A 21,904-nucleotide genomic window follows, 5' to 3' on the forward strand; every position below is an offset into this window, starting at 1 on the left:
AACTTACTTGTTTTGTATTATACATATAGCTCAACTGATGAATGATCGTTTGCGTTTGTAAATTTAATAATCTGATTGGCTATGCATTGTATACTTTTAGTAGAGCCATCGATGTAGCTCAGTCGGCAGACTCGCTGGGCTGCTGATCCGGAGCTGCGTTCGGGCTTGGGTTGGATCCCCCTTCGGTGTCATTGAATGGTTTCTTCCGAGGTTTTCCACAGCCGTGGGACTGAAGCCGGATGGTCTATGGCGAGTCCTTGGCATCAACCCCTTTGATTTGATTACCTGGTTGGGTTTTTCCGAGGTTTCCCCAAACCAAAAGGCAAATGCCGGGTAATATTTTGGCGAATCTTCGGACCTCACCTCATCTCACTACATCTCGCCAAAATATAGTAAAAAAATTGCACAAAATTGTAGAAAAATTACTAAATTGTAAAACTGTAAAAAAATGTAAAAATTGTAATTGTAATATTGTAAAATTTTTACTTTTTCCACATTTTAAAGCTTCATTGCTCATGTAAGATCTATGGAATAAAATGAATGAATGAATTAATGAATGAATGAATGAATGAATGAATGAATGAATGAATGAATGGCCTAAACTAACTATCAAGGAGGGGAGGATATTTTTTTTTCCACCTTGAGATATTTTCGTATTTTAGTAGGAGCTATCAGTAAAAATGTTTAAACAACAATATAATAAGATATGAGGATTCATAACTGACAATAGCTAATATTTTCTTATTTTTAATATATCAAAATTTAAAATAAAAATTTTGGTGTTGGAGAAGATGGGCACAAAGTACCCCCCCCCCTCCTCCGTTGGTATTGCTAGGGTTAATCTGTCACAGATTCGTATGTGCAAGACATACCAAAAGCCTGAAGTAACTTAAAAAATTAAAGTGTACACTAGCGTGAAACTTTCATGTCACCCTAAGTTATGTTGGTTGACTGAGGAAAAATCTGTAAAACAGTTGAAGGTGTATAAGTGGAGCACGAAAGGAAATACCTATTCGCTAGTTTAACCAAACTGTACTTTTATTTACAGAAGGTAACAACCACTAATGTAACAAAAGGTAACGTCTCTGTTCCATTCGAACAAACATCTTTCATTTCTTTATCATTTATAAAAGTACAATTCTAACATTTTTCTTTAGTAGTAACTTAATACTAAATTATTGGCTTCGTTTATTATTAAACTCAATGGGGGGATGACGCCTCTGCCCCTGGACCACTACTCGTAAAGATGGCGGTCTGGTCGAAGGTTACTACGTAAGTACCGACATGGTAGACATTACTTCTGTGAAAATATATACATACACAAAGCCCATTACTCACCTCGGTCCAGCTGCTACTCTTCCTCACGGTCCCCCAGAAGAACTCCACACGTAGTTTCTAAGAAGTTTCGAAGTTCGGAATGTAGGCCTACTATCTAAAAATTTTTGCCAACCACTTACATCACGATCTACACACAGTAAAAAGTTATTGTTCCACTATCACAATGAACTAAGTACACCTACACTCTGTTTTTAAAACACGCTATTAAATAAAGACCTTAAATGTTTTTCTATTACTCGGTAAGCTACACACAGAGTTCACCCGTTTAGTACCAGCACACTCGCAAGGTCTGTAGAACATCATTTATAAATTCAACATTTTAGCGACTTTCCTGTGCTCTACAAGTACACTTTTCTTAAATTATTCGTTTACGTACCATAAAATGACATTTTTCTTGAATTATTCGTTTAACTAATATAAAATGACGTATTTTCCTCACCTCAAAGTTCACAAAATGAGAATTTTCGAAAAAACGGAATGGCCACCATTATAGAACTGTATTTACAGCGTTCGAAAATCCACAAACCTTCCCGAAGTTATAAACCAAGCACTGGTAAACGCAATCGTTCCTGAAGGTTATTTTTTATACCGCTATGAACTCAGGTTTCTCCTGTCCGCATGGAAAACCAGCCCTCTGAGATAGTTGTGAGCCTAGTCTTCAATATCGCTGTCCGATACGTCACTCAACTCGTTCAATATTAACGTCACAAATTGGGTTCAGAATTGAAATACCAGATGACAACTCAGTTTGAGTTCGTTGTCCCAGTAGGTAGAGTTAAAACCAGATAATGACACATGAAGGGAACCTAAAAGAGAATGTAAAGAAATAGGAACAGGAGATAAAAAATTATTTTATTGAATTATATTAGATAATAGATCGCAGAACGTCATTGCATTCGGTCGTCTGCTATGTGGATACCGTGTTCACTTCCCGGCGTAAGCAATGGTTCCGCTACGGTGAACTTGGCCGGGCGTAGGTCTACACAGATGGCGTTGAGGTTTCTACACGTTAAAATTAAATTCTTTCTTCTCAGCGATCATTGGCAACTATGGCGGCAAAACTGACCTTATCCTCAGTGCCTGAAGATTCATTTCTTAATTTATTAAGTTTCTAAATGCAATGCTATGAGTTTGAAAGGATACAAAGACGTCCAAGCCTATATTATGAAACTAGTCAACATTCGTCCCCTAATTTTGACGGACACAACCCTATAACATTATAAACACAGCCATCGGCATAGCTCAGTCGGCTAAGGCGCTTGCCTGCCGTCTAAAATTGCGCTCGGGTGTGGGTTCTGTTCCTACTTCAGCCGATTACCTGGTTGGGTTTTTTCTGAGGTTTTCCTCAATAGTAAGGTGAATGTCAGGGTAATCTATGACGAATCCTCGGCTTCATCTCGCCAGATACCATCTTGCTATCGTCAATTCCACTGACGCTAAATAACCTACTAGTTGTTACTTACTTGTTTTTAAGGAACCCGGAGGTTCATTGCCGCCCTCACATAAGCCCGCCATTGGTCCCTATCCTGAGCAAGATTAACCCATTCTCTATCATCATATCCCACTTCCCTTAAATCCATTTTAATATTATCTACGTCTCGGCCTCCCTAAAGGTCTTTTTCCCTCTGGCCTCCCAACTAATACTCTATATGCATTTCTGGATTCGCCCATACGTGCTACATGCCCTGCCCATCTCAAACGTCTGGATTTAATGTTCCTAATTATGTCAGGTGAAGAATACAATGCGTGCAGTTCTGTGTTGTGTAACTTTCTCCATTCTCCTGTAACTTCATCTCTCTTAGCCCCAAATATTTTCTTAAGCACCTTATTCTCAAACACCCTTAACCTATGTTCCTCTCTCAAAGTGAGAGTCCAAGTTTCACAACCATAAAGAACAACCGGTAATATAACTGTTTTATAAATTCTAACTTTCAGATTTTTTGACAGCAGACTGGATGATAAAAGCTTCTCAACCGAATAATAAAAGGCATTCCCCATATTTATTCTGTGTTTAATTTCCTCCCGAGTATCATTTATATTTGTTAGTGTTGCTCCCAGATATTTGAACTTCTCCACCTCTTTATTCTGCACTTAATTTACCCCTTGAAGCTGGTATATTCGTTATAACACAAAAAAAAAAAAAAAAAAAAAAAAAAAAAAAACAGAATGGTGTCCTACATAATAAAGTCGTTCACGTGTAAACCTAAGCTCTCGTGAAATCAACTAAAGTCTTCTCCGAAAGTAGGATTGCCAGGTATTGCATATTGTACGGAATGTTCCATATTTGAAACCTGAAAAACTTGACCCTTATGAAATCCATATGGGACACCAAAAATCCCGTATTTACGGACATTATGTTATGACCAACGGTTTTATTTTTGTTTTATTCTTTCTCCTCTACTGTTTTTACCGATACGTATATCATGTTATGTAACTATGATAAAAAAAAGTCACATCATTGTCTTTACAAATGTAACAACGAAGGAAATAAATTTAAACTTCTACCTGCTTATGTTTCAGTTGGAAGTAATTTTATTTCCAAGAATTAGATATGCATAATTATTCGTACAATAATATTGTTGTTGCTGGATTATGTAAACTGACTTTTATATATATATATATATATATATATATATATATATATATATATATTAGTACTATAATTCAGTTTAAAAATATTATTAGATAAGCAGCAACAGTGGAAAAATATGTAGTGTTAAGTTGCACAGATTGCGATTTTCACAGAAAAAGTTTTTTTTTAATATTATTTTATTAGTTATTAATTTCTTACTAAGTAAAAGGTAAAAGGTATCTTGGAGTGTAGGCTTTCACGGCCGGCGTCAATAGTAGAAAAGTTTTCCGGGCTATGAGGCCGTGGTCTGTTGGTTGTGAGACCAAACGTTTCGTTCACTGCTGCGGTGAACATCTGAAAACTTTTCTGTAAAAGGTATCCCCGTAATATGCCGTGAAGGCACTTGGGGGGCATGGAGGTAGAGCCCCATGCTTTCCATGACCTCGGCACTAGAATGAGATGGTGTGGTCGGCACCACGCTCTGACCGCCTTTTACCCCCGGGAAAGACCCGGTACTCAATTTTATAGGAGGCTGAGTGAACCTCGGGGCCGTTCTGAAAGTTTGGCAACGAGAAAAAATCCTGTCACCACCTGGAATCGAACCCCTGACCTTCACAAGTCCGTAGCCAGCTGCTCTACCAACTGAGCTACCCGGCCACTCAATTTATTACTAATACCGGCAATAAATAATAATAATAATAATAATAATAATAATAATAATAATAATAATAATAGTATTCCTAATAATTAAACATAGCAGTAGATTACTATGTTAAATTACGTGGTATTATTAGACTGGTAGAAATCAGAAATACGTTGAGCTTCAGTGACAAAAATAATGGATGACAAAGAACGTTAATTCCGATTTTTTAATTATTTTATAGTAGGCTATTCAGGAGGTTTGTGATAGTGCTATATTTTCTAGGTTGTTTAATGCATAATACCGTACATATTTTGAACTTTCTAATGCATAACTATCCGAGCACTACTTGTAGCAGTAATCAGTTATAAGTAACAGAAATAGGCTCTTATTACAGTTATGTCGCTTGAACTTTGCAACAATCGACTTAGAATGTAACACAATTATAAACATTAGCGGAAATAAGTAAAACTTAAAGCTGATTGTAATAGCTGTAAGTACAAATACATAATACCACACGATAACTGATGCATCCCTTCCTGTCCCGTGCTTAAAATAAAGGTCAGCACCTATTCATATTATGTGATCGAACAAACTAGGAAAGAAGGTTGCAGGAGTCGGTAGAAATAGCTTTCTCTGCATATTATACGTCTTAATAAATATTTTCAAGGTTCTTGTTCACATATTTAAATCAAAAACAACTGAAATAATATCGTAGCTCTTATTTATTGCTATATTTTACAATGATTACACATCATTATCAAGGCTGTGAAAAACGTCCCACAAACAGGATGGATCCAGTGCTGATGTCCAAGAGCACGAAGAGGAATGGGTGGTTGGCCGTGAACACCGGCTCTGGTCGGAAAGCCATCCGCGTGGCTATGATCATGGCTAAAAGAATTCACACATTACATGGCATGTAATAACAATGAAATAATAAATGGTCAGCATAAATGATAAGTAAGATTGTACATATTTTTAAAATACAATGGAACTGAAGTACTATCCTGTTACATGTTGCAAGAACAGAGAGAGTCCTATGAGCCATCTTCAAACATTTAATAAATACTCATAGCAGAATAGACTCGAGCTGTAGCATAACCAAAGTATCTGGGTTCGATTCCTGCCACGGCAATACAAGATGTCTCAAGTGTGCTCCTCTGATCTTGTAGCACCATGCTGACAATGTGAGCAGTAGCATCGAAATTAGTTTTGGAAAATAAATTTGGGCCCAAATTAAAAAAAAGATACAGTACCTAATCCACTAAAATGGGTACATCTCAATCATATTTAAAGATGTATTCAAAATTTCTTTGACACTTTATTTCTCAAAGTAAGTTTTTTAAAATGTCTTCAAGCACAATTTTTAGTCTCGCTTTCAAAATTGTTTGATAAACAATTACATTTTAGAGGTACTTTCATAGAAATTGGAGGTGTATTTTCCTAATGAAATAAAATAACAAATTTCTACAATAGAAAAAAAAGTTTCCTAACCTAAAAATATGTATATATTTTGATGTACCGAAGTACATATGATATTTCCATGCAGATATTCTGCGTCATCATATGCTGAAAGAGTGATGGAACGGAGAAAAATTCTCTCCGGCGCCGGGATTTGAACCCAGGTTTTCAGCTCTACGTGCTGATGCTTTATCCACTAAGCCATGCCGGATACAACCCCGACGCCGGTTCGAATCGTCTCAGATTAAGCTCCATCTCTTGGGTTCCCTCTAGTGGCCGCCCTCTGCACTACGTCATAGATGTCTATGAACGCAGGACCGAAGTCCATACATGTGTTGAGGTGCACTCGAATGAGTGACTGGTTGGCCGGGAGCTTAATCTGAGACGATTCGAACCGGCATCGGGGTTGTATCCGGCGTGGCTTAGTGGATAAAGCATCAGCACGTAGAGCTGAAAACCCGGGTTCAAATCCCGGCGCCGGAGAGAATTTTTCTCCGTTCCATCACTCTTTCAGCATAAAAATATGTGTCAAATATCCTGCACATAGCATTTATAGTTCCGAAAACATGAACTTTCTGTATCAAATAAAGCAAAAAATTGAAGTTACGAGAAATTACTATAAAAGTTTAACGCCATTTAAAAATCTTGCCACGGCAGCTGGCAAGCCCATAAATGCACTTTAAATTTTATGTAATGTATTTTTACATATCAAAGAGTATTTTAAATGAAAAAAAAAATGAAAATTTTACTGGTTTTCCACCATATTTAATTATCTTCCCTTCTTAAGCAAATCACACAAAATTTTCAAATATTTTATACAATAATATTAGATAAATTTAGGGTTGAAATCTCTTTCAGAATAAGCTTCAGTAACTTGAAGTAAAATCTACTGCTCTGAGCAGAAAATTTATCAATTAACACTGAATTCTAATGAAGCTTCTTTGATTTTACCTTGTCTAAAAATTACAAGTTATGAAATATGTTTATTAAGAAGAAACTTTGATGAACACTCGTAAGATAAATTAAACAGAATATCTCCACTAGTGAGGGTGATCAGTTCCAATTTACTAGGCAGAGAAGCACCAGCTCTCTGTTGTAAGTTACAGGAAAATAAAGTTTATCTCAAAGTATAACAAATGTAGTTTATTAAAATATCACTCAATTTTTAAATATTCTCATTTTTATGACTTACCCGCACCTTTCGTATATTTACACAAAACTCACGTACAACTGAAGCAAACAATAACAAACTTGTGACAAATAGTGACATAGAAGCAAGATTATGAACATCTCAAAACATTGTGACATATAGACACAAGACAGATATTAAAACTAATAAGACATTCTTATCAATAAAGAAAGACACAAACTATGTCCTGACAATCAACTTGTAATATCCATTCAACAGATCCAAAACATGTAGAGATGTTATTTAACATTTATAGCTACTTATAGCAAAGCTTCTTAACTTTACTGCATTTGTAGTGAGTTACTTACTCAGTGCAGAATACTGAAGTGCTATTTTGCCCAACAAGCAAACGCAGTGCCTTGCCTTTTACTGTGCTCAACATTATGTGAAACAAGAGATACATACAGCAAAAGTGATATTTGAAATTCAATTAAAATTTTAAAATAAATACCTACAACAAAAGATATAATCAGCTTCTAAATTATCATAACCATACAGTAAATTGTTTTTAACTAAATGTTAACTCTGGCACATTTTCTTGCAGCCAATTCTTGTAGTACCACGTGGATGTGAAGTGCATATGCATGACTTTCAAATCTCGGCTTTCCTCCCTCACATATCTGATAGAGATGGCAACAGCAACCTGCCATCCATCGCACACTAGCGGTCCTCCAGAATCTCCAAAATATATATACTTAAGTGGCCTTTGATCACTCTTGAAGCAAATCTTATCCTCAGGATGAAATAAATAAAATGGACAAGGAACTTCTGAACCCAAAAACACATGGAATAAAAGAGTGTTTTCACTATGAGGAAGAATATCCTCAGCATCGTCTGCTGTCTTTCCGAATCCGATAGCTATACAGTCATTGTACTTCACTCTCGGACCTGATAGAATTACTTTGTCTATATTTTCGGAGAAGTTTATATTACCTTCCATATTTAACAAAGCTAACGATGAAAGAGTAATGGAATGGAGAAAAATTCTCTCCGGCGCCAGGACTTGAACCCGGGTTTTCAGCTCTACGTGCTGATGCTTTATCCACTAAGCCACACCGGATACAACTCCGGCGCCGAACAGAATTGTCTCTGATTGAGTTCCAACTCTTGGGTTCCCTCTAGTGGCCGCCCTCTGCACTACGTCATAGATGTCTATGAACATAGGACCGAAGTCCACACATGTGCTGAGGTGCACTCGTTATGAGTGAGTGTACCTCAGCACATGTGTGGACTTCGGTCCTATGTTCATAGACATCTATGACGTAGTCCACACATGTGCTGAGGTGCACTCGTTATGAGTGAGTGTACCTCAGCACATGTGTGGACTTCGGTCCTATGTTCATAGACATCTATGACGTAGTCCACACATGTGCTGAGGTGCACTCATAATGAGTGAGTGCACCTCAGCACATGTGTGGACTTCAGTCCTATGTTCATAAACATCTATGACGTAGTGCAGAGGGCGGCCACTAGAGGGAACCCTAGAGTTGGAACTCAATCAGAGACAATTCTGTTCGGCGCCGGAGTTGTATCCGGTGTGGCTTAGTGGATAAAGCATCAGCACGTAGAGCTGAAAACCCGGGTTCAAGTCCCGGCGCCGGAGAGAATTTTTCTCCGTTCCATTACTCTTTCATCGTATGATGATGCAGAATATCTGCATGGAAATATCATATGTACTTCGGTACATTGAAATAATATATATAACAAAGCTAAGTCACTACGATATTGTGATGATAGTGGTATATAGAAATGCAGATGTGAGTTTATTCTTGCAATTCTGCGTTCTTCTACTGGCTTTGAGACGTCTATATCAAAATATCTCTCAACCTCAAGTTACACTGGGTCTGAGAGTTACTTCACAGATAAACAACAAACAGTAACCACAAAAGTTAAGGCTAACAAGTCACACACAAGTTCCAGGCATTAAGTCCATTTCTTGATAATGCACTGCCAGTCTAGTGTACTTGCAGTAAGGGTGATAATAGAATGCAGACAAATCAGTTCTCCATGGTGCTCTGTTTACCGTTAGATCTGAGGTTTGCAAATTCCAATGCAACCGAGGCCAACAGATTTTTACAGCTAATAAAAGTCTACCTATGACAAAACTGTCTCCTACTTGAATAACAGTAATTATATCACACACGTTAATTCCTCGAAAATGGAATTCTTCCTCCTATCAGGTTAGATAGGTGGCTTAGCTGAAGAAAGAACTCCAATATGCAAGCAATCAACCAATATTAATCTTGTTACAGAAAACATTCAAATCAGAGTACAACTATTCATTGCTCTGGTCAGCTGCTCGAAATCAAATTATCCAGGGACAACAAAAATCAAAATACACTTCTATTTCGGTAATACGACAATGCACTGTGATGTTAAAATGTAGATTTCAAAATTTCATCCACGATAAACTTTGTCTTGTAGAAGTATAGTGTTGTAAAGATATCAAGTTTACCAGACAAGCAATAATAAGAACATTGTCTTGAAGAAGTGTAGTGTTGTAAAGATATCAAGTTTACAAGACAAGCAATAATAAGAACATTGTCTTGAAGAAGTGTAGTGTTGTATGGATATCAAGTTTACAAGACAAGCAATAACAAGAACATTGTCTTGAAGTGTAGTGTTGTAAAGATATCAAGTTTATCAGACAAGCAATAATAAGAACATTGTCTTGAAGAAGTGTAGTATTGTAAAGATATCAAGTTTACAAGACAAGCAATAATAAGAACATTGTCTTGAAGAAGTGTAGTGTTGTATGGACATCAAGTTTACAAGACAAGCAATAATAAGAACATTGTCTTGAAGAAGTGTAGTGTTGTATGGACATCAAGTTTACAAGACAAGCAATAATAAGAACATTGTCTTGAAGAAGTGTAGTGTTGTATGGACATCAAGTTTATCAGACAAGCAATAATAAGAACATTGTCTTGAAGAAGTGTAGTGTTGTATGGATATCAAGTTTACTTGATAAGACATTGTCTTGAAGAAGTGTAGTGTTGTATGGACATCAAGTTTATGAGACAAACAATAATAAGACATTGTCTTGAAGAAGTGTAGTGTTGTATGGATATCAAGTTTATGAGACAAACAATAATAAGACATTGTCTTGAAGAAGTGTAGTGTTTTATGGATATCAAGTTTATGAGACAAACAATAATAAGACATTGTCTTGAAGAAGTGTAGTGTTGTATGGATATCAAGTTTATGAGACAAACAATAATAAGACATTGTCTTGAAGAAGTGTAGTGTTGTATGGATATCAAGTTTATGAGAAAACAATAATAAGACATTGTCTTGAAGAAGTGTAGTGTTGTATGGATATCAAGTTTATGAGACAAACAATAATAAGACATTGTCTTGAAGAAGTGTAGTGTTGTATGGATATCAAGTTTATGAGACAAACAATAATAAGACATTGTCTTGAAGAAGTGTAGTGTTGTATGGATATCAAGTTTATCAGACAAGCAATAATAAGACATTGTCTTGAAGAAGTGTAGTGTTGTATGGATATCAAGTTTATCAGACAAGCAATAATAAGACACTGTCTTGATGAAGTGTAGTGTTGTGTGGATATCAAGTTTATCAGACAAGCAATAATAAGAACACTGTCTTGAAGAAGCGTAGTGTTGTATGGATATCAAGTTTATCAGACAAGCAATAATAAGAACATCGTCTTGAAGAAGTGTAGTGTTGTATGGATATCAATTTTATCAGACAAGCAATAATAAGAACACTGTCTTGAAGAAGTGTAGTGTTGTATGGATATCAAGTTTACCAAAAAAGCAATAATAAGACATTGTCTTGATGAAGTGTAGTGTTATATGGATATCAAGTTTACCAGACAAGCAATAATAAGACATTGTCTTGAAGAAGTGTAGTGTTGTATGGATATCACGTTTATGAGACAAACAATAATAAGAACATTGTCTTGAAGAAGTGTAGTGTTGTATGGATATCAAGTTTACCAGACAAGCAATAATAAGACATTGTCTTGATGAAGTGTAGTGTTATATGGATATCAAGTTTACCACACAAGCAATAATAAGACATTGTCTTGAAGAAGTGTAGTGTTGTATGGATATCAAGTTTATGAGACAAACAATAATAAGAACATTGTCTTGAAGAAGTGTAGTGTTGTAAAGGTATCAAGTTTACCAGACACAGCAATAATAAGAACATTGTTTTGAAGAAGTGTAGTGTTGTATGGATATCTAGTCTACCATGCAACACAAAATTCAACTAATTTTAAAATGTAATGAAATTTGTATTGATTTAACTAGTTGCTTTGAGAATAATTTTCTACCAGTTTTCCAAGATATCATCACCACATGCTTTTGAAATCAGTTTACGTTGTAGAAATGATTGAGGCATTTTACCTTCTCCTAAACTGGAAATGAAAATCGTCCACAAAATAGAGTATTCTCTTTTACAACCACTGCAAACAAGAAAGGATGGACAGCTGCGAAATATTTGGGATAAGTTGCAGAATTTCGTGCCATAACTAGTCCTGTTAACAGAGAAAGAGAAAACAAAATACAATATTATGTTCTTATGCATATCAACAGTAACAAATGAAACTTGATACAACATTGTTCCCATCAAAGTGTTCTGTCTGGGTACTTCCATTCGGTGACTCGGGTGAAAATGCAGTGAAAATCTGAACTACTTTCCATCCATAAAATCTATTACTTCGGAAGTAATGAAAATCGTGAAGGATTTTCAAGAGATCCGATGTTCCAAATAATCGTTTTGAAAAGTGACAGCTGCATGCTTCGTGTACAAAATGCAACACTTTCCCAATAAATAAGGTCTGTTACACAGAGAACTGGATCTTCAAGCATAAGACGGAATGAGTTCCTGCCCTCTTCAGATCTGTAGGGCGCAGAGAAAATACAAAATGAGACTTGGATGAGAAGGACCAAACAATCATATCTATCCAGTCAGCCATGTGCATGCACCAGGGCTGGTTACTTGAGAGTCACTTCACAGTTTCATTTCGGATAAACGAGGTACAAAGTGGCCATTGCAGTGCTAGTGCTGTACACATACAGAATTCTGCCCCACGATCAAGTGATACCAAAGCAGCCATTTCAATGAGTGGCACACGTGTTTTCTCTGATCGTGAGCAGAGTACGATGTGGCATTGATCCATGAACACAAGCATGTCCCAGCCGGGAACTGAACACTTTGTACTACTACAACTATTACGTAACTTCTGAAAATCAGCAATGCACTGAACGATCACATTAACAGTCACAACTCTTCCTTCACTTCTTTACACAAAGTTATAAAAATTATGGCCAATAGTTTAAGGATGAAATGAATAAATACTACAAAATAACCGAAAAAGTTCCAGTAAACATGAATCTGTAAACCAATTGCTTTTAGAGATGCGCAGTTGACAAGTTCATAAATGAATAGTGAAATATGGAGTAAAATACTGTACTATAATATACAGTCATTAAAATACACTCAGTGTAAGTATTCGTGGATTGAAAAAATCTGTAATTTTTTCCCCTTCCATTTTGCAAAATACTGCACCAGTAAATCTTCCGTAACCAAAGCCAAATTCACTATATACATCAGCTCTCTTTTTAGCACTCTTGATTTGTTTTATAACATTAACTTCTTCTTCCACATTTGAAAATTTTCTTTTCTTTGCACCTTGCTCCACTGAACTGGTATGCAAACTGAATGTCTGGAATACAGTGCCTACGTCACACAACTTGGCCTGTTATTGTTTATGAAGGCTTGTTGGCACAACAGAAGAAAGAATTCGGTCTACCCTATACCTTCTATTGGCCACCTGTCAATGCCTTTTAACAAAACTCTCTGTTTAAAGTAGGACAATCCTCTTTTCTTAGAATTCCAGTTCTTGGCCCATAAAATGTTTCTATCATAATAAATGAAAACGGTATTTGTCACTAATGACTAGAGATGGTTGATTTTGACAACATAAAATTGCAAATTTCGCACTTTAAAATCAAATTTAGCATTTTACAGCACTTCTAATGCTAGATTTTAGCATTTTGGGATGGAACATTTTTAATGGAAAGTTTGGTGGTAGAAATGCAATGCAATCGAAGTGTTAACAGGGGCATCTCCAGTGGAAACTTTTGAAAATAATAAATAAGTAAAGAACATATAAAATTACAGTGAAATTGTGAACATTAAGAAACATGCCAAAAGATAAGGTGTGATTCTATCCTGACCCATCTTGTTCCCCAATCACAAATCACCCGCTACCACATATGGCTGGAACTGAAGAAGGCATATAGGCCACCACCAGCACCACACAGATTAGCTGAAAACTCGATATAATGGTACAGATAACAACAAAGAGGTTATCAGGTAGATCATATTCCCACAGTCTAGTATATACAGTCACGAAGCTCAATATGTAAACGACATTTCATACAAGTTGAGAGGATGCGAAGGCATTTCTTTCCCCTTCTACTTGCCCAGAGTCCGTCAGTAACAGAACGGTAGCTGTTACCTCTTATACCTGCACCCCCCAAGTTGTACACACAAGAAAATAAAATATTAAATAAAGTACATAAATGAATATAAAATACAGTGACACAAGTTTGACAATTACATGTTTGTGTAAATTTTAGTGTCATTCCTACGATATTTTCAACTAATAATTAATTAAATTAAGGGATGTTAGTTTATATTATGAAGTCAGGGGGGAGTGACACAGTGCAGATTGTCCCGTTGTGTATGCTGTAGAGTAGCAACTAGCGGTGAAGAAAACATTTATCTTCTACTCTCAGTAGCTTTTTAATGTGCCAGTTGATATAAACAGCAATAAAATGAAATATTAACGCTTAGTGTAGGCTTTCGAAATATAGATTATCAGTAAACATTTTCAATAATAAAATTTTGTCACTGTTGAAAGTCAATTTGTCGAACGTTAGTAAGATGGTCAGTAGCAGCTTCCCCTTCACTGGTGGTAGAGAGTGTGAGTAGAAGGGAAAACCTATCAACCAAACTGAAATGGGGTTCAGTAAATATGCAAACATTAGATAGTTGCTCACCACTAGGATCGCTAATATCGCCTCATTACAGGCAATGCAAAATAGTACCGTCACAGTCTATTGTTTCTAGCACCCTCAAAACTCAAGCTTCGTGACTGTATATAGTAGACTGTGATATTCCTGTGTTATTCCTATTATAAACGGTAACATGGAGGGGTGACCAAACTATTTCAAAAAAATAATTTGAATCTTTAGATAGATTCTAATTGTTTGTACAAAAACACAAAAATATCTCGTATTGCCTACATGTCACACTAACTGTGATAGTTGTTAGGCATCAGATGACATTATATCGACTGGAAGATGAACCAAAAGGCGTTAATCATTCCGTTTTTACCAGAGAAACCCAACATTCCATTTTTCAAACTCTGAGCGCAGGATGTAATCATATACAGACTGCACTGTGAGAGCATCTCTAATATAAATAATTGATTAAATGGCGATCTTACTCGTGTTAATTGTGTAAGCATGTGCGGCTTACAGCTGTTTCGGTGCTTCTTCACACCATCCTCAGAGCCTACTAGATCTCGGCGTCATCTCGAACTTCGCTGCCTGTTGTGTGAGTGCATTTGATTGTTGAAAAGTGTTGAAATGTGGTGTCAAATAGTGTGTGTGTTCTGAAATTGATCTGTGTGTTGAGAATTTGATTAGGGTGTGTTTTATTGTGTCTGTATATTTCATATTGTTCTAGTGTGTTGAGTTTTTGGTTTTTGGGTTGTATGTGTAAGATTTCCATGTCTGTATTTGACACCACATTTCAACACTTTTCAACAATCGAACGCACCCACACAACAGGCAGCGAAGTTCGAGATGATGCCGAGATCTAGTAGGCTCTGAGGATGGTGTGAAGAAGCACCGAAACAGCTGTAAGCCGCACATGCTTACATAATTAACACGAGTAAGATCGCCATTTAATCAATTATTTATATTCAAGTGTTAAAAGTAGTGTACGAAAGATTCAACATGGATCATCTCTAATAATATTAATGGCTAGTATCGAGAATACGATTAAGCAGTAAGACAGCTTGGCCTGGGAAACTCCATGGCAAAATATTAGAGGCACTGGGTGGCCCAGAATGACATACAGGGCAGACTAAACAGCTCTTGAGAATATCCGAAATGAGCACTGTACGAAATAGCATACACCACATATGAAACAAAGAAATCGGAGACCAACATAGCGTGGTGGACATCATCAGATTTGTGATGGTAGACAAAGAACTTAGAATAGTGATGTGGATCTGGAAGACGAGCACCAATTAATCACTCAGTCAAGACTGGACATAAAAGACTTCTAGGGTGTCTACAAAAGAGATGGGAGTCATCACCACTAACAAATGAATCTCCTTCACAATGTGTGAAGGATCGTTTGCGTTTATAAATTTAATAATCTGATTGGCTATGTATTGTATACTTTTAGTAGAGCCATCGATGTAGCTCAGTCGGCAGACTTGCTGGGCTGCTGATCCGGAGCTGCGTTCGGGCTTGGGTTGGATCCCCCTTTGGTCTTTGGTTTCTTCCGAGGTTTTCCTCAGCCGTGGGACTGAAGCCGGATGGTCTATGGCGAGTCCTTGGCATCAACCCCTTTGATTTGATTACCTGGTTGGGTTTTTCCGAGGTTTTCCCCAACCAAAAGGCAAATGCCGGGTAATATTTTGGCGAATCCTCGGACCTCACCTCATCTCACTATATCTCGCCAAAATATTGCAAAAAAATTGCACAAAATTGTAAAAATTGTAGAAAGTTCCTAAATTGTAAAACTGTAAAAATTTGTAAAAATTGCAATTGTAATATTGTAAAATTTTGACTTTTTCCACATCTTAAAGCTTCATTGCTCATGTAAGATCTATGGAATAAAATGAATGAATGAATGAATACATGAAAACCAGGCACTTAACAGAAGAAGGGCAAGAATTCAAGAATGTAGTGCTTCAGTATTTGCTAGTTAGGTTAAAACGAGTACAATTCAAACTGGGAATACTCGGTGAGTCAATCTCTGATCTCGTAAATTCTATGTTTTCCTTAAACAGAATGTTGGCCATTTAATTTTTTTTCTTCTTTTCTCCCTTTCTTAATATAATTTTCAAAATAGTTATGTCCAAAACTTCGTCTTTTTTAACTGTTTCACACCTAACACTGTAGTTTGAAAAGAGAGCTATTGGGGCCACAGTTAAAGTGTCTCTAACTGCTAGCTGCGGGTCATTGTTAAAAAAATTACATATCCTATCGTTATCTTACCTCTGATCGAGGTTCTGGCTGATATGTACATCTATTACCAGGCAGTACATCTCACTTGACGATATGTGTCAGAGGAAGAACAATTGTTTGTATGCATCTGAAGTCTGACTAGTGCAATATGTAGCTAGTCGGCGATGTATGCAATGGAGGGGGAAAGGAACTGGCCAAAGCATCACTCATGAGACAACTAAGCCAGGAAATAATGAGGTAAGATGGCCAGTTCCTTTCCTCCTCCAATGCATACGTTGCCGACTAATAACATATTACACTAATCAGACTTCAGATGTATACAAACAACTATTCTTCCTCTGATATATACCGTCAAGTGAGATGTACTGCCTGATAATAGATGTACATATCAGCCTGGATATATACAAATGTAAGACATTTAAAAACATAAAATTACTTAGTCATACGTTAAAAAGTGTTACAATTTCAAATAAAAAAGGTATATACCTTCGACAGATGGCCTGTTTCGACGTTATGTCACGTCTTCTTCAGTGTCTCCTGAACTACTGGTGATCTTGAATTCTGCGATGTCCATTTGTCGATAGTAGGGGTGGGGGTATGTTGCTCTTATGGTGGGGGCTGGTTGTTTGTGTGTTATGACGTATCATGACGTCGAATAATGTGTGGGTATTGAACTGTAATTGTGTGTTAAGTACAGTATTTGTTGTGGGTATGTTATTGTATGTTTATATATTTCGTATTGTTCTAAGATGTTTAACTGTGAACTTTTTGGTGTGATGTGTAAAATTTCCATATCTGTTTCTATATTATTGTAGTCATGATTATTGTTGATAATGTGATCTGCATAATTTGATGTGATGTAGGGTTTGGTTATAGCTTTAATATGTTCGTTATATCTTGTGTGAAAGGATCTTCCTGTCTGTCCTATGTAAAATGTGGGCAACTATTGCATTTTAGTTTGTAAACTCCAGTTGAGTTATATTTATTTGAATGTTTAATGTGATTATTTAGATATTTCTGTGTTGTGTTATTTGTTTTGTATGCTATCTTGTATTTTAGTTTTCTGAATGAAGTTGCAATTTTGTGAGTATTGGTATTGTGATATGTTAATGTTATGTATTTATTCTCGCGTGGCGTTTGTGTTGGTTTGTTCTGTTTTCTGTTTTTGTTTTGCCTTTTTTATTAGTGTGTCTATTATGTTAGATATGGAAATTTTACACATCACACCAAAAAGTTCACAGTTAAACATCCTAGAACAATACGAAATATATAAACATACAACAACATACCCACAACATATACTTAACAGTTCAATACCCACACATTATTCGACGTCATGATACGTCATAACACACAAACAACCAGCCCCCACCATACGAGCAACACACCCCCACCCCTATCATCGACAAATGCACATCGCAGAATTCAAGATCACCAGTAGTTCAGGAGACAATGAAGAAGACGTCACATAACGTCGAAACGGGCCGTCTGTCGAAGGCATATACTTTTTTTAAAATGTTAACACTTTTTAACGTATGACTAAGTAATTTTAACAAACAAAGTGTTAACGTGAACTGTAATCAATAAGACATTTGCATGATATGCATGTGTATATTACATTTCTCAAATTCCATAGCTCAAGCACAGTATAAAAAAATTCTAGTCCCAAAAATGTGCCACTCTAGACCATGGCTCATGTTGGCTGACATCTGCCATGTAATCTGACCCTTTATTCTACGGTCTGTGACCGTGTATGCTGCAGCCCTACTGTTACTGGAAACTGTATTTAGTATCACAACTAATGTATTCCGTACCTATTAGGATTAAAGCTTTTCTTGACTAAGTTCGCTTATGGAGTATGCATACCATCTGAGTTGGTAAAGAGAAACGTTTCTATACTTTACCTGGAACCAAACCATTGCTCTCCCAGTATGAAGTCATGAAAAATTTTATTAGGAAAATAAAATACATGCAAACGTCTGCAGGTATTTCAAAAATACAGAACTATATATTATGGACTTTGGTTACATGAGATTGTCCTTAAAGGGTAATTTTTAGATTCATTTGGACATCACAGTTACTTTAAGGGGTAACATACACCTCTGAGGACAAAAATAAGATTTTTTTATTTTTCTTACATTAATTTCATATGAACTTTTAGTTTTATATCTGGGAAAGAAATTTTAAGATACAGTATTTACAAAATTGACCAAAAATGTACTCCAATGCAAACACAATACCAGCAAGCAATCTGGAAGTTTATCGTACATTTTCTCAATAATGTTTAAATCATATCTTGCATAATTTTTTTAGACAACTGTATGAAATTCTGCACGACCCTTTTTTCTTAGTAAAATCAATGAACCGTAGCTCAATCTTAAAAATGTATCTACTTCTTGTAGTGAGTATATTCTAATTACTGAACTAGGGCCTAAGGCACTTTTAAGGCAAAAAAAAATAATGTTATGTAATGCCGGATGATTTGTCCTCATATTGAAAATGTTTGGTGTAATTTTTTTTTTAATGGCTGTTTGGTACAAAACGCAAAATAAAAATTTTAAAAATTCATAAATGCAAAACCTGTTATGTAAGAAATTTGTTTTTGTTTTAGATCAAAGAGCAATTTTCAGACATTACGAATACCAAATTTAATGAAACGATGTGGAGGAATAAAATTAATAAAACATTTCTAAATGTGTAAGGTGTATATAACCCCGTAAGCACTTTTTATCACTGCTGAATACTTATAATTTACAAAGTCACAGCACACAAAACTCTCCATTCAGTTGGTAAATTCCCTCACACACTTCATACGGAAGAATGTATAAAGGATCACAATCTTCAAGGTTTCAAAAACTATTCTCTTGAAGAATGAAAACAAAATGGTGGTTAACTTGGAACAATTTAGGAAGTGGAGGCATTGGACATACGATGGCTCTCCTTCCTAGAAGAAACAAACATGCTAGTTAAAATAAGCACTATGAATTTTACTGAATAACAAAGTCCAATTCAAAATGTTTCAGATAATAAGCAGACAAATGCTGTGCATTCCTAGGCGAAGAGCATCTACAAAGGTTTACTCATCTGTAATAAGTTATAAAAGGTGCAGCAAAACATCCTCCCTAATTTAAAATTTAAATAAAAAACATATGGATCAAAATAAGGAAACTGTATTAATATGAATGGTATCTAAACAGTGGGACATTTTGGTTTACATGCGTGAATCATCAAAATTTCCGATATTGGAGTGGACAGAACCCTCGTGAACTTCATGAAAAACCTCTACATAACGACCGTGTTACTGTATGGTGCGCGGTTGCAAGAGTCGGGATACTTGGTCCTTACTTTTTTGAATAGGATGGTGCTACTGTGACAGTGAACTCTTAGCGGTACACTTTTACGATCAACAATTTTTTGGCACCAAGACTCAATGCGCTGCAGATTGACCAGGTATGGTTTCAGCAGGACGGAGCCACCTCTCACACAACTCAGATTTCTCTCCAAGTCCTGAGACAGACGTTTCCCGGATGCTTAATTTCTTCACGTGGCGACGCCACCTGGCCAGCACGATCACCAGACCTTGCACCCTGCGATTTTTTTCTATGGGGACAACTTAAGGCTGAGGTGTTCAAACATCGGCCGAGGTCTTTGCCAGACCTAAGAAATGCAATACAGGAAGGAATTGGTCTTATTCCTCAATAAATGCTAGTTCGAGTGACGCAGAATTTCCGAAGTCGCATTCAACAATGCATTGATAGTGAAGGACACCACTTGAGAGACACGTTATTCAAAAAATGAAAAATTCCCACTGTAAAGATACCATTCATATTAATAAAGTTTCCTATTCAATTCTTGTTGATTTGCGCATGTCATTTGATATCGCTATGGCAACGCATGTAAACCTAAATTTTCCACTGTTTAGATACCATTCAAATTAATAAAGTTTCCTTATTTTGATCCATCTGTTTTTTATTTAAACTTTAAATTAGGGAGGATGTTTTGCCGCACCCTTTATGAGAGTGCTGTCTCATCTCTGACTTCAGACCGAACAGTTATTTTAACTCTCCCCATGTCCAGCAGGCACTAGTCTTTCTGCATAGAGTAATGTTTACAAAATAAACACACAAGAGCAAGATTTGTTGCTTTGTGTGTTCGAAGATTCACGAAACTTACGTGATGATTATACATCTCACAGCAAAGTGGTTGAATATTCAGATCATCACGCATTGTTGATGCCTCAAACATAAATTATTCGGAATATGTATGGTAAGACTTTCCTGTGTTAAATTTCAACATACCTCGTTAACATGTTTCGACCTATTTATGGGTAATCTTCAGAACTGGTCGTTGTTGGTCTTGGCGCCTCTTGTTTCTTGTGAGGGTGCATTCGTAGTGTAGAGTCAAAGAGTGTATGTGTTTTGAAGTTGAGTTGTGTGTTGAGAATTTCGTTGGGGTGTGTTTTTGTGTGTCTGTATATTTCATATTGTTCTAGTGTGTTTAGTTTCTGGCTTTTTGGTTGGATGTGCAGTATTTCCATGTCTGTGTTGATGTCTCTGTGGGTGTGGTTAGCATTTGTGATGTGTTCTGCATATGTGGAGATGTTTTGTAATTTTGTTATGGCTGTGATGTGTTCTTTGTAACGTGTTTGAAATTATCTGTCTATCTATCCTATGTAGAAGTTGTTGCAGGTGTTACATTTGAGTTTGTATACGCCTGTGTAGTTGTATTTATTTGTTTGTGTTGTTTGTGTGTTGAGATGTTTTTGTAGTGTTATTTGTTCTGTATGCGATGTTGTAATTTAATTTCTTGAATGAGGTTGCAATTTTGTGTGTGTTTTTGTTTTCGTATGTTAGTATGATGTATTTTTTGTGTTCTTGTGTTTGTGTTGTATTCTTATGTTTTTTGTGATTATGTTTTGTCTTTTGTATTATGTTGTCTATTATGTTAGGGTTGTATCCGTTTTCTTGTGCTATGTATTTGATTGTGTTTAGCTCTTCGTTGTAATCCTGTTGGTTCATTGGTATGTTGAGTAGTCTGTGTACCATTGTTCGGAATGCAGCTTGTTTGTGTTGTGTGGGGTGGTTGGATGTGTTGTGTATGTGTGTTGTTGTTGTTTTTCTGTATACTTTGAATGTGTGTTTGTTGTCTACTTTTGTTGTTGTGATGTCTAGAAAATTTATGGATTTGTTGTTGAAATTTAACAGAGGAAAGTCTTACCATACATATTCCGAAGTGATACAGTGTTAAAAGTTGTGTAATCAAGATGTATAAATTATTCATTGCTTTTTATTGTTCACTTTAACACTTGATTAAAACTATAAAAACTTTCTAGAGTTAAAACGTTAAAAGCGTTATAATTTTATTTAATTAAATTATTCCATTTAATCCATTTTGAATCTTGCGTACACTACTTTTAACACATGAATATAATTAATTGATCAACTAGCAGACTTACT

General features: G+C 36.1%; 1 protein-coding gene across 3 annotated transcripts in view; it reads right to left on the reverse strand.

The window, feature by feature from the left end:
- Positions 1–5,257: 5,257 nt before the first annotated feature.
- The window catches only part of LOC138696980 (leukocyte elastase inhibitor-like), a 108,053-nt gene continuing 91,406 nt past the window's right edge, over positions 5,258–21,904 (reverse strand). For 2 of the 3 annotated variants that reach the window (XM_069822541.1, XM_069822536.1), the window contains one exon: positions 5,258–5,441. In XM_069822541.1, coding sequence (XP_069678642.1) covers positions 5,311–5,441 — 131 coding nt within the window. In that variant the 3' untranslated portion in view covers positions 5,258–5,310. Of the gene's footprint in view, positions 5,442–11,576; positions 11,708–21,904 lie in introns of all 3 variants that reach the window. The other variant, XM_069822545.1, reaches the window with a different exon arrangement.

Source organism: Periplaneta americana, chromosome 3 (assembly GCF_040183065.1).
Source record: "Periplaneta americana isolate PAMFEO1 chromosome 3, P.americana_PAMFEO1_priV1, whole genome shotgun sequence".
NCBI classification, from domain to species: Eukaryota; Metazoa; Arthropoda; class Insecta; order Blattodea; family Blattidae; genus Periplaneta; species Periplaneta americana.